Below are 16,605 nucleotides of genomic sequence, written 5' to 3' on the forward strand. Positions count from 1 at the left end.
CCAAAGGCCAGGCCTCCCCAGACCAGACAGGGTAGAAACCAGAGCCAGGTGGGAAATGACAGCCCAGCTCACAGAGGGGTTCCTAGCGCCTGCCCAGATCCCCAAGGACAGCCTTCCTAGGAGCCGGGAGCTGGGAGCCTGTGCCGAGCGCTCCAGCTTGGGCAGGAGGTGGCCTTGGCTGGGCCTCACCTCACGGCCAGGCTGGCTGCTGCGGGGCAGGAGCAGCCCGAGAGAAGGAAGGCAGTGAGCGTGAGTCTGAGAAAGTGGGTGCTGCCAGCACCCCAGCAGTGGGCAGGGTTGGGGTGGGGGAGAAGTAGGGCAAGAAGCTGAGCCGGGCCCCATGCAGGAGCCATGGAGAGCGGAGCAGCGGGGGCAATGGGCAGTGCCCAGACACCTTGTGCTGGGGCAAAAGCCCAGGGAAGAGCCTGCTCCCTAGGACAGCCCCTCCCCTGCTACCCCGAGGCCTGGGTGTGCCCCTCACCTGGATGGAGGCCGAGGCCACTTGGCCAGCCTGGTCAAAGTCCAGGGACAGGATCTGGGAGAAGCGCGTGGCATTGCTGTTCATGCTGGTGGGGCAGTTCCCGAAGGCTTCCAGGAGGGTGTACAGAGCCTGCCACTTCTCCACTGCAGGACACGGGCCGCGGGTCAGGGAGGCCAGGAGCCAGACGTGTCCAGCAGACGGAGAGGCCGGGGAGAGACAGAGCCCGTGTCTCGGAGGGGCCCCCAGCCCGCCCCCTCCTCCTCATCCTGGGTGTCCCTGCCTCACCAGAAAACACCTTGCTCCCGCTGCCCGCGATGGTGGCCAGGTATTGCACCAGGTGCTGGCAGCTGGTGGTCTTGCCACTGCCGCTGCTGCCCAGCAGGATGATGGACTGGTCCTGACGGCTCATCAGCATCGCCCTGTACGCCGCCTGGGCCACGGCGTAGATGTGGGGTGCCATGTCCTCCCGCCGACACCCCTTGAACATATGCATCACCTTGGGCAAGAGAGGGAGGCTCTTAACTCAGCCCCGGGTCCACACCTGTCTGCAGTGTTACCCCAGGGCCGCTCAGGGACTCTGAGGCTGGGGCCGTCCTGGAAACGCAGACACCTGCCCACTCCTGGACTCCATTACGAGTGAGGAGGTCCTTCCGCCCCCTATCTCTGGAAGTGACCCCTCTTCCCAAGGTCAAAGGGGCAAGTGGCCAGGAGCCCAGCAGAAGTCAAAAGGGCAGGGCAGGTGCCAGGCAGGGTGGGGCCCTGGGGTCAGCACCTTCTCAGAGTACACGGTGGGGGCCCCACGGGGGCTGAGGACGAGCAGGCTGGGGCCGGCGTAAGTGTGCAGCAGGCTGGCGCCGTAGCGCTGGCGCAGAGTGTGCAGCACGCTGGACTCATTGAGGTACACCAGCGAGGCCAGATCTTCCAGCCGGTCGCAGGAGGGAGCATTTGCCTGTGTGACAGGACCAGCAGGTGGGTAATGGAGACGCAGGGGCAGGGGTGCCCAGCCCGGCCCACCTCCGGCGGCCTCCTGCGAACCTTCTCTACGTCATCCTCGTCCACGTCCAACACAGTGCCATCGTGGTCCAGCTTCACACGCACCTTCCCCTCCGGCAGGCTGAGCTCCTCTGATCTGAGCTGAGTGGCTGCAGGGCAGGGACCTCAGCTGGGTACAGACCTGGGGAGCTTCGTGGTCCCACCTCCTCCCAGCAGCCACACTGTCAGCCTCTCCCTGCTCACCCCCAGCCCCGACCCGGCCCCGAGGCCAGAGTCCCAGGGAGCAGTGGCCCGGCCCCGAGACTCACCCAGCGAGAAGCCGTCCTTATGGGCCAGCCACACTTTCTCCGTCTCACACCAGGCCTCCTCGGCTGCGATCTGCTCTTCAGTCTTCGCCTGCCAGAGAGGGGGGCACAGAGTGAGACCCTGCTCTGGAAGAGCAGGAGAGAGGGGAAGGGCTGCAGGAGGAGCCACTGGGAGAGGCTGACAGGGAGGTGGCACACACGGAACGCGGGGACATCCGAGATGTCAGGGAAAGAGGCTGGGGGAGCCAGGAGGCGATGGTGGCTTCCGAGGAGCCCTGCAGACGGGAAAACGGGGCCCCCAGGGAGCAGGTGCCAGGGAGAGGGTAGGCCCCAGGAGAGCGAACATCCAGGCTCTGCCTCGAGCCACCTCTCTCTCCTGCCTGAGCCCAGGCCACAGCAACTGGGACTTGCCAGGCCCAGCTTCTCCCTTCCTGCAAACGACAGGGCCTGTTCACCAAGACCCAAGGGACAGCTGACTCCCTGGGGCTGTGGGATGAGAGGCAGGCCCTGAGTGCCCTGGCCTGCCCAGGAGCAGACGACAGCCTCCTGGATCCTCCTCCATGTCACGGTCAGCAGAGGGCCCAGGTCAGGAGGCGGCCGTCACACAGAGCTACACAAGGGCAGGAGGCAGCATGGCCAGATACACGGGCGAGGCAGCTGTCAAACACAGGCAAGGACTTGATGCCACACAGATGGGCACGGCGGGGTGGGTACAGGCACTGCCAGGTTGTAGGGCTATCAAACCCAGCACCCCTATAAGCAGGACACTCGAGCTGGGGAGAGCCGGTGCCAGCAGAGGCAGGACAAGAGAGGGCCCGCTTCCCACAGCCCATCAGCTCCCCTTGTTGTGTGTGGACAAAGCAGCAGAAGGTAACCAGTGCCCCACCCCGAGACCAGTGCTGCCCCATGCTCTCCGAGGGTCCCTGAGAGTCCCTCCCCACAGGCGTCCCTTCCTCAGTGAAGGTCAAGGCCAGGGCCCAGATGCTGCTTTCTGATGCTGACCCTGGGCGAGGCGAGGGGAGAAGGGGAGACAACACAACAAGTGTGCTCTGGGTCCCATTTCTTGGAGTCGAAAGAAACAGACCAAGGTTGCACTCCCAAGCTGGATTCCGACCTCCTGGCCACAGATAAATCCCTCTCGGGCTGGGCCTGCCCCGCCCACCCCTGGATGAGGGCTCCGCTACACCAGCGCCTCCCAGCCCTCTGCCTATCACGGGCCCCGGGAAAGCAGCCTTCAGCAATGTGGTCCCTGGGCAGCTGCCAACATTTTGGTTTGTTAAATAAGAACATGCTGCATTCAAAGAAATGCAGCTTCATTTGAAAAACCAGTACAGTGCTCTTTCAGAGTGTGTGACTGGGGATGCTCTTGTGGCCATGTGTTTGGGGCTCACAAACAAGGTGACATCACAGAACCACAGCCCGGTAACTAACTCCACGAGAGGGAATCCAAACGTGGGATTCTCACACTGGCCAGGAGGTGGAGACAGAGACTATCTCATCCTCAGGCCTGGGCTGGGGATGAGGCAGGGACTTGGCCTCAACCTGGGGCTCCAGCGGCTGAGAACCAGGTACACAGAGGCCCACTTGAACAGGGACGCTCCAGAAGGCCTTCCAGGGCGGGGTGGGGGGGTGGGGGTGGGCGCCAGACACAAGGAGGGAGCCTGCAGAGGAAGGAGGCCTTACACTCCAGCACGAGGCCCGGGCGCAGATGCCAGCCCAGGCACAGGCCAGGGCCGGTGGGCGGTCACCAGAAGAAGCAGAGGGCTCTGGAGTGGGCCGGGAGCACCCTACCTGGCTGTGGGCGGGAGAGGCAGCCTCAGGGTCCAGCTACCAGCAGCAAAAAGAGAGAGAGAGAGAAAGAGAGAGAGAAGAGGGGTGAAGACAAGCACACCGCTGGTTGTCCCCTTCAGCCAGCGCCGGGGGTGTTCAGTGCCAGGACTGAGAGCTGGCCGAGAGGAGAGGAGAGGAGAGGCCAGAGCAGGGAGGTGAAGAGGCTCTTGTGAGCACCCAGCCTCTCAGGAGAGGCTCCTGCATGCCATTCACTCCGGCCAGGGCTGGAGTCGGCTCCTCTGCCTCTAGCCCGGCTCTTCCGGGCTGGCCATGCTGTCCATTCTGAACCAGGCTCGTTTTCCCTCTACCCATCAGGCCCCTTGGGAGCCTCCTGCTTTAGCTCCAGGGCACTTCTCAGCATAGCTCTCCCACAGTCACCAAACATCGGCACAGAGCTGTCCCTGGCCACCAAACACCTGCCCAAGGGTGCCACTCCACCCCGGCACCACTCACAGCCAAAGGCCACCAGCAGCCCAAGTCCAGGACCCCTCCCTCAAAGCCCCACTGCACCCTGCACCACCCCCAGGAGGCACTCTGACCCCACAGCCAGCGGAGGTTATCATGTGGAGCCGGCTGCCAACTGCCCAAGAGCCGAGGGACCGCAAGCAGCCCGATGGCCAGCCCTGGCCTCCTGGTCGCCACCTGCGCCCTCCAAGGCCTTTGGGAGGCAGAGGGGGATCCAGCCAGGCCTTGAAGCTTGTAATAGGTCCCACATGAGCCCTGAGGGCCTGGGCAACAAACACGGGGTGCATCAGCTCCCTGCCTCGCAGCCCACCAGGCCCTGGCACCAAGACTTGCCCTTGAGGTATGAGAGCAGGGCCAGAGAAGGAGCCTGGATCCCCAAGCAAGAGGGCTCTGTTTCCCCTGTGTGCAGGGCTGGGGGCTCTCTGGAAGGAGACCCTCCACAGACACAGGCCAAGTGAGGGGCCCAGGGATCGCCATGAGCCTCCCCCCACAGTCAGGCTTTCCTGCACACACGCACACACAGCCCAGCCACCAGCCTCCAGAGAGGAGGGCCGGGGACTGAGAACACACACACGACAGGTGCATTACAGAAGCTGTGAAGATCCTCTCAAGCCGCCGGTGGGCCTCCTCGGCGGGGGTCAGCAGGGCCTCTGGGGCAGCTTCCGCCTAAAGGTCAAACCACCATGAGTCCCGGCGCAGGGAGCAGGGGGCTCAGCGTGCTGGGATCGCAGCCCAGGAGGTCACTGAGACCCAGTGCCAGAGCGGGGAGCAAGCCAGGTGGTGAGGAACGAGGAACGGGGCCTGGGAGTCTGTCCTAACCACCTTGAGTGCCAAACGGCCTGGTTTTCCCCCTCACCCTTCTCACTCCTGCCCCAGGCCCAGGCGACAGTGGCTGGGTTCCAGCTCATGACATGTCTCAGTCCCCAACTCCAGTGCAAGGAGGAGGGACAGGGGAGCCAGAGGGGGCTGGCAGCCGGTCCAGGGACAGACACGCAACACTCCCTGGCTACCTGCAGGTTCTCCTAGGGGCTGACCGCTGGCTCCCGCCCTGCCTCTTCCCGGGTGCCCACTGTGAGCCAGGAGGGCTGGGGGAAGCTGCAGTGTTGAAGATGGGGCACCAGGAGGACCCCAGGAACTCTGGGGCTCAGGAGGGGCCGCCAGGGGCTGGGCTTGCAGCACCAGGCATGTGGTTTCTAATCTTTGCAGCAACCCTTCAAAACAAGTACTGCCCTCAGTTACAACTCCAAAATCCTCACAGCAGCCCCCAAACAAAGCATTTTCTCTTAACTATTTTGGAGGCAAAAGCTGTTTTTCCTCTGTTCCCACGCAGTGTGCATTTGCATAGGTTTTGCTTTAGAGACACGAATGTGTTTGTTACAGGTTGCTGCTCGCTGCGCACGCTATGACACTCTATATTACATCAGTCACTAACTTCCAAAGTACTTCTAGCCCCAAGGGCTTCAGAGAAGACCCTGCTGAGGTCCCACAGGGGCGAGTAGCTGGGGACGTGGGCCCAGGCCATGCAGCAGGAACCAACACCATTGGCTTTCTACCTCAGCACTGATCTGCTAAGACTCTGATCCTCAGCTTGGGCTCTGGGGCCTTGTGCTGCCACCGTGTGGCTGGGGACCAGGCCCTGAATCCCATGGCAAGTGTCACAGGCCAGCAGCATGCTGGTTAGCAGTTCCCATGGCACCCCAGGAGCTGGCACTCAGGTAAGGGAAGCCATGCAGCCCCAGCCGATGCCACACGGCATGAGCCAACCTCTCCGTCATGCGGGATTTGCGGCAGAGGCTTGGAGGGAGGTGCCTGGCCCTCAAGCGAGGTGTGTGGGGGGTGTCACACGGGAGGTTAGTGGCACACTCGAGTACCTCCTGCTGGATGCCAGGGGCCGGTGACTTGGGCTGCGCCTCTCCGGGGAGGTTCGACTTCGGGGCTGAGTCTGCCGGCGGCACCGGGGAGCCCGGCTCCTGGCTGGGAGGATTCTCCCCCTTCCCAGGAGACTGCTTGCTGCGGGGTTTGTGGTCCTTGCCTTTGCCCCGAGACATCAGGCTCCGCAGGCCCACGGAGAGCTCATCCTTGGCAGTCTCCTTCTTTGCTTCAGACTTGGACGGGGCCGGGGGAGGGGGAGGGGGAGGCGGTGGCGGCGGCGGCGACTTGGGGCCAGGGGCTGTCTTCTCTCCCTTCTTGCCTCGAGCTGGGTGCTCAGGGGACTTGACCCCTCTGCCCGGAGGCTCCTTGGCACTCCCGGGCTCCTCGCCGGGCAGCACCTTGCTCACCACCTTCCTCACTGCATTCGCCACCCGCTTCCGGGACAGGCCCTGCGCCTCCTCACCTGGGCCCTCTGCTGAGGCAGCCCCCGGCCCGTTCATGGCAAGGGCCGCTGTGGGGCTCTTAGTTCTCTGGGGAGTCTCGGAGGGCCCCGGGCTGGTCGGGGGCTGAGGACTCTTAGCTGCGCCTGTGCCGTCCTTGGAGCTGCCCTCTGGCTAAGGTCACACAGATACAGGGAGACATTAGCATCTGAGCCCACAGCCCTGCCCGCCCCACGCGTGGAGGAAGTCGCAGGGCAGGGCCTCTTTCATCACCCACCAGACAACACACAGAGCTAAGAGTTTACCCCAGAGGCTGCTTTGCGCCTTCTAGCTGAAGGTGCACAACCAGGTAGTCGCCACCTGCTGTCTATCCCCAGGCTCAGCACGGGACTGTGCGATGCCAGCACAGAGTGTCCAGGGCCCGTGAGGCAACCCAGATCACTGGCGTGATGTCAGCGTGGCAAGCAAGCTCCCTTCTCGGCAAGCCCACTCTCTTGAAGCCCAAACACAGCCCAGGTCATGGGGAGAGGGCAGACAGCCCATTCCCATGGCTCCGGGGCTTCCTGCCTGCACGCGCCCTGCTCTCCCCATCGTTCGCTCCGACAGTCAGATCTGGAGCCTGCCCATCAGAAGAAAGCAGCGGTCAGGTAGCGCCTCCTGGCCCCGAGACACCCCCAGCTTCCCCCTAGCTCCTGGGCTCTGCCTCTGTGTCCTCCCCTCACCTACACTCTCACAAGCAGCAGAGACCCGGGCTGATGGGCCAGGAAGCGCCCACCGCAGCCTCCTGTCTCAGCCAGGCTCTTTGCAGTGCTCCCCCTGCAAACCTCTCGAGCATTTAGGGCCCTACAGATGGAACGACGGGCAGCAGAAGAGGCAGCTGCAGCCCATGGCTCCCCTCTGCCCTAGAGTGGGGCTCCAGGCTCAGCCAGCCTCTCGGTGTGTGGGCACGCAGGAGCTTGGAGCCACTCCACCTGCTGCCCTTCCTTCCCCGACACGCTGCCAGGGACGGTCCCCAGGGATGGCCACGGGGGAGGCCAGGCTGGCGAATGGCAGGGCAGGTTTCCAGCCATGTAGCCTGAGGGGCACTAGGTCACCCTGGGGCTCCTCGCTAGCCAGGCAGCAGTGACCTGCCACTCACTGAGGGGCGTTGCTAGGGCACAGCCAGCATGCCTGGGCACCAGGCTCCATGGAGGGAGACTGCTCACGCCTGTTTGGATCTGGGAGAGGTCGCCCCATCCCCTGAGCAGAGCTGAGTCCAGGGGAGGCCTCACAGTGCCTCTTCCTGGACCTCTGGCCACGCGTTCTCACTGGCACGCCAGGGCAATGCAGAGCCGGCCGCTGTCCCCTCCTTCCTCCCATTCCCCCAGTGAGGATGATGACAGTGACAGTAGCTGGTGGCACTTACACACAGCACCTAATACGTGCCACTCTTCCAGGCACTTTGTACATCATTGCCACATAGCGCACTCATCCCTCCCCAGCGTGTCTCAGACTTGGCCTTTGCCATCTCAGGCCCTGCAGGACTGTGTACACACGAGAAGGAGGCCACGGTGCCTGACCAATCAAATTATCCAAGGAAGCGGGAGTGGGGTGGGGGGACTGCAACAGGCACCTTGTGGGGCTCAGAAGCGCCGATCTGTTTTGTGACCCGGCCCTGCCTCAGAGCCCTGGGCACGGCCAGCCCCTACACCAGTGGCAGTTCTCCAACTACACACTTCTAGACTCGGCTATCCAGGAACTAGATCTCCTCATTTGCCTTAAAAGTCCAGCTTTAGTCAAGGCCCACTCCTGAGCGCAGTGACAGCTGCAGGCTGCTCCAGGTCACGGGCACCGAGCAGCTGACGGGGTCCTGGAAGGGAGGGTGGCAGCTGCAGGGAGATCCTCCGTGCCCTTGTCTTACGCCACCAGGGCAGGCTGAAGAGTCCCAGCAGCTGTCACTCAGCCCGCAAAGGGCTCAGGAACCACAACTAAGGGTGGGCAACCGCAGAGGGTCCCCAGAGCACCTTCACACGCCCCAGGCCGGTACTGCCACGCTGCACTTGCTGCCCCTGTACTGGTGTTCCTTCCAGCCACGCCACATCGGGAGAGCCCCTGGCAGGTGAGCCTGGGGCTGGTGGGGACAGGGGTGAGCCCACCGCACCAGGACAGGGAGACACACACACACACACACACACACAGTCTCGGAGAACCACTTACAGCCCCTTCCTCCTTGCCAAGGGGGCCAGGCTTTGGCAGAATCTTGTCCTCCTCTTTAACCTGGGGGAGCAGACGACAAAGGAGTCACTGGCAGGTCAGGGCTGGCAGACAGCACTCGAGGGGCAGGGAGAAAACACACAAGGGGCCTTGGCTTCCTGAAGAGGAAGAGCTCCCAAGTCTTCAGTGGCTACGGGACCGGGGCAAGAGCTGGTCCACCCTGGACTAGATCTGTCCACAGAGACTTCAAGGATGGAGTCTCTGCGGGGGTGAAAGCCCCATCCCCTGGCCCCCGTGACCTGGCACCTCGCCCACTGGGGTTGTCTCAGGAGGCCCAGCCACTAGCGAAATTATGGCAGGAAGAAAGATCCAGCTAGTTCAATCATGCTACACTACAGGTCGTTCATAGCTCAAACAGAGCGTATGGGAAATGAAACAGAAAGACCTTTATCTTAGTGCAAAAAAAAAAAAAAAAAAATCTGAAACCCATGCATATGAGGGGTCCTGAAAGAGTTCATGAAAAATGCGTTCTTTTAATAAGCCCAGCATGGGTGCCCTCTGGGCCCGCAGACGTTGGCGTAGAGGGGACAGGTGGCCCCCATCAGGCTGGCACTGGCCTGGCCCTGCTTCCAGGCCCCATGTGGGTTTCCCTTGCTGGGAGCCTGAGAGGCCCAGCTCCCCGCTCCCGCCCACAGCTGAGCTCTGGCTGGAGGCAGGAAGTGGGGCACCAGCGGCATTCAGGAGGCCCGTGGAACTGCCAACCACACAGTGCAGGGAGGAAACCCCAGCGGGGGGCGGGCTGTGGAAGGAGAGACGCCTGGGGCCCCAAGCTGGCCATCCAGAGTCAGAGGGAGGAACCGAGTCAGGGAAGTAGCAGACCCCGTAACTTGTCAGGAAAAGGGTCCCATGACGACGTAGGGGCTCTCAGGGGTCTTCAGCTCCCCCCAGCTCAGAGGGCCCTCCTCTTCCCCTCACCAGCATCTCTGCCCCCAAAGCACTGGCAGTCCTGGGGGGCTTTATTTCTATTCTTGAAGAATAGAAATAAATGGGGTGGGGTTCCCACCCCATTGTCAGCAGGCCTTTCTCTCCTGGTGTGATGGAGTAGGCACAGGAGAAATCTTGGATTCCTAAAGGAGAAGATCTTTGGAAACATCCAGAATCATTTCCATTATCCACCTGGGGGATTCTCTATTTTTAACCAGGGTCCATGGGAAATTCTGAGCTCCAATTACCAGTGCCTGGGGCACTGGCCAGCAAGGGGCTGGGCTGCTTTGCCCATCAGCTCAGCTTCTGTCACCGCCATGGTAAATATTCACCAGATAGGACTGCAGCAGACAAGGGGAACAGAGGGACTGGCGGGATGACAGGGGAGGTCTGCACCGGCTGTCCCCGCCGGGGCCACCCATGGGGGTTCACAACATGCGTTAGCTCCAGACACACAGGTTAGAGGAAGAGCAATTCACAAGCCACACAGACGCACTCGCTGCGGCATGGGCTGGGAACGGCCCAGATTCAAGTCCAATCCATGTCCTTCAGTCTCCAAACGGGACCCCAAATGTCCGGTCCTTGCGAGGCACTGGGGCAAACCCCAGCTACCCCCCAAAGTGTCTGGGACAACAGGCCCAGCTCTGAGCTCAGCTCTGGATTTAGCCTCAGGCTGACTCACCGGCCCCTCCCCTGCCCCATGGGCTCTGGGGGGTTGGAGCTCAGGGCCTGGCCGGGGACTGTGCACAGGCACAGGGGCCCGCCCAGGGCTGCTGCAGCCTGGGTCACCCTCTGGACCCAGCGGGCAGCTGGCTTGACTGCCCTGGTCCCTTCTCCCCTGCCCACCTCAGATCCAGACTCTTCTGCTAGAGGCCTCAGGGCCAAGTGGTTCCTAGCAGCCCCTCCAGAGCAGCCCGCAATCCGGGGAGTGAGTCAGAGCAGCCTGGCGGGCAGGAGGGGTGTGCAGGGTGAGCCTGCAGGGGCATCAGAGGGACAAAAGGCGGCTCAGGTTACTGTGGTGGCGCTCGGGGAGGAGCATGCGTGACTCAGCGTGGGAGCCCATGAGGGCAGAGGAGTGAGTTCACCAGCCCCCATTCTCCAGCACCCCCAAGCACACACACAGGCCCCATCCATCTCCAGCCCAAAGCTCCCCCGCCCACGAGCCCGTCTCCTGCCGCAGCCACATCATGCCAGACGCGGGGAAAACATAAAGACTCTGAAATCCAACTTTCCTTTTGCTCCCAGAAGGCGAACCTTGACGAGAAGGCCATGGCGCCAAAGGTAGCCTGGCACCCTGGGCCAGAGAAGGAACGGGGGGACAGGGTCTCTCAGGAACTCGGGGTCTTCCTAAAGGCCAGGACCTGCTGAGACAGACACTGAGGTGACAAGGAGAAAGGTGGGAAGGAACGGAGAAGGCAAGGTTACAGGAGGGGCAGAGAGAAGAAGGAGGGCACAGAGCACAGAGCTTCCTGCCTGCCCTTGGAGGCCATGCACCCCTGAATAAGCCCCGTGACCTCTCTGGGCCTCTCTGGGCTGGACCAGTCCAGAAAACAGTGGAAGTCCTTTCCAGGCACGGCCCCCGGGCACGCTGTGGGCAGAGGCACATGGGCCCTCCACACAAGAACCAGGGAGTGGGGCTGCAGGCCAGGAGCAGAGCTGAGGACTGCTCCCCTCACCCAGCAGCTCTGCTGTCCACCGGCAGCCCAGTCACCTGCCAGGGCCAGAGGCCTGGGGAAGAGCAAAGCTGTCCCACATGGGCCTCCTGACCCCCAGCAAGGGGACTCTGCCTCTGTCCATGGAGAGGCCTTGGCCTTAAATTCAGTGGAAATGAAGAACTGGTTCATTTAAAAAGTGTTCGGTGGGGCTGGCGCTGTGGCTTAGTGGGTAGAGCTACCACCTGCAGTGCCATCAGCCCATATGGGCGCTGGTTCGAGTCCCAACTGCTCCACTTCCAATCCAGCTCTCCGCTATAGCCTGGGAAATCAGTAGAAGATGGCCCAAGTCCTTGGGCCCCTGCACCCACATGGGAGACCCGGAAGAAGCTCCTGGCTCCTGGCTTTGGATCAGTGCAGCTCCAGCCGCTGTGGCCAATTGAGGAGTGAACCAAAGGATGGAAGACCTCTCTCTCTCTGCTTTTCCTTCACTGTGTATAACTTTGACTTTCAAACAAAATAAATAAATCTTTTAAAAACAAGTGTTTGGTTTTTTTTTTTTCTTTTTTCTTTTCAAACACAGAGAGAGCAAGCATTCCCATCCACTGGTTCACTTCCTAAATGCAAGTGACATCCAGAGTGGAGCTGAGGCTAAAGCTGGGAGCCAGAAACTCAATCCAGGTCTCCAAAGTGGGTGGTGAGAACCCAGTCATTTGAGCCACCACTGCTGCCTCCCATGAGCTGGGTTAATGGAATCCAGGCTCTTCGAAGTGGAAAACAGGCATCTTTCTTCTTCTTTTTGTTTTAAAGATTTATGTATTGTTTGAAAGAGTTGGAGAGAGAGAGAGATTGATCTTCCATCTACTGCTTTACTCCCCAGACAGCTGCAATGGCTAGGATTGGGCCAGGCTGAAGCCAGGAGCCAGGAGCTTCTTCCAGGTCTCCCACATGGGTAGCAGGGGCCCAAACACTTGGGCTGTCCCCCACTGCTCTTCCGGACCATTATCAAGGAGGTGGATCAGAAGTGGAGCAGCTGGGACACAAACCGGTGCCCACATGGGATGCCAGAATTGTAGGCAGCTTGACCTGCTACGCCACGGCATGGCCCCAGGACACAAATGGTCACTCTTGGTTCATTCTTCTAACTGCTCATAATGGATTTATAGTTTAGAAATTTGATGATTTTTGTTTCCAATGAAGTTTTTAAAGGTTTATTTATTTTATTTTAAAGTGTTACCAAAAAAGAGGAATAGACAGAGAGAGAGAGCTCTTCCATCTGCTGGTTCATTCCCCAGATGGCCAAAACAGGACCAGGCCAGGCAGAAGCCAGGAGCCAGGAGTTTCTTCCAGGTCCCCAAGCAGTTGGGCCATCTTCCACTGCTCTCCCAGGCAAATCAGCAGGCAGCTGGATCGGAAGTAGAGCAGGAACCCTTTCCAGCCAGTGCTTTCAGGCATCCTAGGTGGCCTTGAGAAAAGCTCTTCTTATTCCACTGTTAAAGAGGATTCCCTTCCTCTGCTCTTTTAAACACGGGGTGTGACTGGGTTAACTATGTTTATTTGGGGGGGAAAAACAAAAAAGGAAGTGGAACAGGCAAGACTCAAGCCAGTGCCCACCTGAGATGCCGGGTCACAAACGCTGGCTCCTCGATCAGTTATTTTTAATTTGCCTTGTTGACTTCCGTTTCATTATTCAGTCTGCCAGTGATGTTACGTTTGTTAAAGGAAGCGCCAGCGCTGCAGTGTAGTGGGTGAAGCCACCGCCTGTGACTCATCCCATATGAGCGCTATTTCAAGTCCCAGCTGCTCCACTTCTGATCCAGCTCCCTGCTAATGCTTCTGGGAAAGCAGCAGAGGATAGCCCAAGTGCTTGGGCCTCTGCCACCCGTGTGGAAGACCTGGATGGAGTTCCAGACTCTTGGCTTCAGCCTGGTCCAGCCCTTGGTATTATGGTCATCGGGGGAGTGAACCTGTAGATAGCAGATCTCTGTCTCTGTCTCTGTTTCTCCCTCTAACTCTGCCTTTCAAACAAAGAAACCTTTTTTTTTTTTTTTTAAAGTGCTGCATGAACGCATTTGCTCTGTGATCTCTTGCTCAGCTTTCTGACTGTGCAGGAAGGACGCTGGCCACCCACAGCTGCCCTGCTCTTCTGCGTCAGGCGCCCCGCACCAGCACCACTCTCAGTACGAATTTGGGCTTCTCCCCAGAGCAAATTCTCTCTGCAGCTTCTGTGTAGAACCGCCCGGATATTTTCCTTCTCTTCCTTATCACTAGATTTTAACCAAGATTTGCTGAGGATCAAGAGCAAGCTATCAGGGCCGGTGTCACGGCTCAGTGGGTTAAGCTGCTGCCTGCGTCGCCAGCATCTTATATCAGAGTCCTGGTTTGAGTCTCAGCTGCTCCACTTCCCACCCAGCTCCCTGCTAATGCACTCTGGGTGGCAGCAGCTCAAGCACTTGGGCCCCTGCCACCTACGAAGGAGACCTGGATGGAATTCCAGGCTCCTGGCTTCTACATGGCCCAGCCCTGGCCATTGTGGCCATTTGGGGAGTGAACCAGCAGATCAAAGAGTCTCTCTCTGTCACTCGGCCTTGTGTGACTACTTTAAAATTTACTTTATACGAGTGAAGTTGAACTTCTTTTCATTGGATAATTGTTTATAGCCCTTGCCTATCTTCCCAATGGACTACAGTCTTTTTACTTTTTAATTGTTAAACTCCTTATTTAGTGGAGCCATTAAGCCTTTGATTATAATGTAAATTAAAAGTGTTATATCTGCCCCCCACCCCACCCCGGGCCCCCGCAGTGGGTTAAAGCCCTGGCCTGGAGCGCCAACATCCGACATCCAGTATAGATGCTGGTTCTAGTCCTAGCTGCTCCTCTTCCAATCCAGCTCTCTGCTGTGGCCTGGGAAGGCAGTGGAAGATGGCACAAGCCCCCTGTACCCTCCTGGGAGACCCGGAAGAAGCTCCTGGCTCCTGACTTCAGATTGGCTCAGCTCTGGCCATTGCGGCCATTTGGAGAGTGAACCAGCAGATGGAAGACTTCTCTCTCTGTCTCTACCTCTCCCTGTAACTGTTTTTTTCAAATAAATAAAAATAAATCTTTAAAAAAAATTATCCCCAAAAATTTTAAAAATAAATTTTTAAAAAGTTGAAAACAAAAGAAAAAGAGCAAGCCATCTTTACCCAATACACTACAGGGAAGAGCTCCCAAGATGGCAGCCATGTCTCTGCTACAGCCAACCCCAGCACTGGGGACTAATGGTCTGTGCAGCCGAGGGCCCAGGGCCACAGCCTCTCCTCCCTGCCAGTGTCCACTCCAGAGAGTCCAGCCATTTCCAACAACTGTAATTACTGAAGCTAGAATGCTTACAACAAGCCGGGCCCGGACATGGTACTTAATGCTGATTTTCTAGATAACATCTTACAAGGATCCCAAGCCATGGGAACTATTACTATTCCCATTTTACCGCTGAGGGGAAAAGATTCAGGAAGGAAAGAAGTCACAGAGCTACTGAGTAGTGGAACTAGGGTTTGAGCCCAAGCTGGTCACCCCAGGGCCTGTGCAGCAAAACGACTGGCCCATGGTTCCTGGTGGGCTAAGCAAGCAGGCACCCTGGGGATGGAGTCATCTCTAGTGGCCACACCTGCACGGCACACTTGACCAGTGCCAAGGCTCAGTGGGAGGGGTCGAGTCAAGCCAGGGCTGACGGTGTGGTGCCTACAAGTGGGCAACTTCCCAAATGGGGTTTCTGGACTTGCAAAGGGAGACCCTGCCACGATCATGGGCCGTGCTGAGGCTCTGAGCACCTCCTCCCTCGGTGGCACCGCCGCCCCCTTCCCTTGAGAGGAAGGAAGAGCAACCACCACTCGGGGAATACTAGGGAGAGCAGCCACGGGGAGAGGCCCTCCCCACTTGTCTCCTCATCTAATCCTCCCGCTTCCCGGGTTCAGAAGCCGAGACGGTTGGCTGCACGGCGAGTGCCAGAGCAGGGGTCCTCTGCACAGTCCTCCCGTTCCCAGCTGGTCTCTCCTCGCAGCTGCAAACTGTGGACAGCAAGCCTGCCGCGGCCAGATCCCTGAGGGTGCACTACAAAGCGGGTGTAATCTCTAAATTTAGCAACAATAGATAGCAAACTCAATGCCGCGGGTCTAGAGGGAGGGCAAGGACACTTTCAAAGTGCTTAGCAGCTCTCTGCAGGATCAACGATAGCCACAAAATGCAGCATCCTCCGGTGTGGCCATCCCAGCCTCAGGAATGGGCCTCTGATGCGTGCACTTGAAGAAAGAAAGAAAAATACCTGCAAACCCAGGCAAAGATTTTTTTTATGGGTGTATCTAGATGATAGCTCCAAACTGGACAGAACCCAAATGCCTAGAATTGGGGAACAGTTAGGTAAACCACGGTACATCAGCTCAACACTTGTTATACAAACTCATGGACAATGCAACCATATGGAAAATTCCACATCAAATGACATCATCAGAAAGACTGGAATCTAAACGGTATGCAAATGGTGCTCATAATAATCTTGTAAATTGTGTGAATTAGACACAATGGAGACAGTTGGCATCCATTTTGTTATGTGTTTGTTACTTACTGCTTATTTTTATTGTAAAGATTGCTAAATAGTCAATAAAAGAAGAAATCGCCAAGGAAGTAATAGCTGGAAGCATTTTGTTAGCAAAGAGGAAAAGCCCAGGAACCAGGCTGCGGACCGTGTACCCCGTCTCTGTCATCCCCAAAGCACCCACCAGGGCCAACTTCCCTCCTTAACCTTCCTCTGGGCCCCTCAGAGGACAACACCCCGACAGGCCGCCCCTTAGGCAGGGACACGTGCAGAGAGGCCCAAGTGCTCACACTTGCATGCTGTGAACCCAAGAGGAGCAGGTAATTCTGAGAAGGCCCTGGGAAAGCTCAGCCTCTCCCTCTGCCACCGCTCCTCTCCTCGGCTTCTCCTCTCCCCACTCTCTTCTTTCCCATTCTAGGCCCAGGGGGCAGCTCCCAGGGAGCCTTTTCCCTGTGCAGCCCAGCTTGGGGCCAGCTGTCTCAGCTATGGGGGGCGGGGGGGGCAGGGAGGAACAGTCACAGTGGCCAGTCACAGCAGCTCTTTTCTGAGCACTTACCACGGCGCGAGGTTGAACCTGCCACTTGCACTCTCCCCTTTGGGCCTTGCAACGTCCCTGACTCCTGCTCACAGGTGAGCAAAAGACGGCTCTGGAGGGCTAGTGACTCACCCGGGCCCGCAGCCGCGGGTGGCAGATCCAGGATTCACGCCCTGGCCTGCCCTCCAGCCAGAACCTCCAAGGCCCACCTTAAGGGACGGAGGCCAGCCCTGCCCCCATCCACCTGCACTGCTGTTCTTCCACGGCTGGGGTTGCCAGGCCACA

The 16,605-nt window shown here is 59.0% G+C and overlaps 1 protein-coding gene across 21 annotated transcripts in view; it reads right to left on the reverse strand.

Moving 5' to 3' along the window:
• The window catches only part of MYO18A (myosin XVIIIA), a 96,305-nt gene that overhangs the window by 41,164 nt on the left and 38,536 nt on the right, over window positions 1-16,605 (reverse strand). For 8 of the 21 annotated variants that reach the window (XM_051825390.3, XM_051825381.3, XM_051825389.3 and 5 more), the window contains exons 3-8: window positions 3,463-3,606; window positions 1,783-1,870; window positions 1,517-1,623; window positions 1,254-1,430; window positions 767-977; window positions 482-624 (exon numbers count right to left, since the gene is read on the reverse strand). In XM_051825390.3, the coding sequence (XP_051681350.3) occupies window positions 482-624; window positions 767-977; window positions 1,254-1,430; window positions 1,517-1,623; window positions 1,783-1,870; window positions 3,463-3,606 (870 nt within the window). Of the gene's footprint in view, window positions 1-481; window positions 625-766; window positions 978-1,253; window positions 1,431-1,516; window positions 1,624-1,782; window positions 1,871-3,462; window positions 3,607-4,662; window positions 4,741-5,945; window positions 6,561-8,582; window positions 8,642-10,794; window positions 10,925-16,605 lie in introns of all 21 variants that reach the window. The other 13 variants (XM_051825385.3, XM_089317524.1, XM_051825387.3 and 10 more) reach the window with 6 other exon arrangements.

Source organism: Oryctolagus cuniculus, chromosome 17 (genome assembly GCF_051225735.1).
Source record: "Oryctolagus cuniculus isolate XC-2025 breed Fujian yellow rabbit chromosome 17, ASM5122573v1, whole genome shotgun sequence".
In the NCBI taxonomy this organism is placed as follows: Eukaryota; Metazoa; Chordata; class Mammalia; order Lagomorpha; family Leporidae; genus Oryctolagus; species Oryctolagus cuniculus.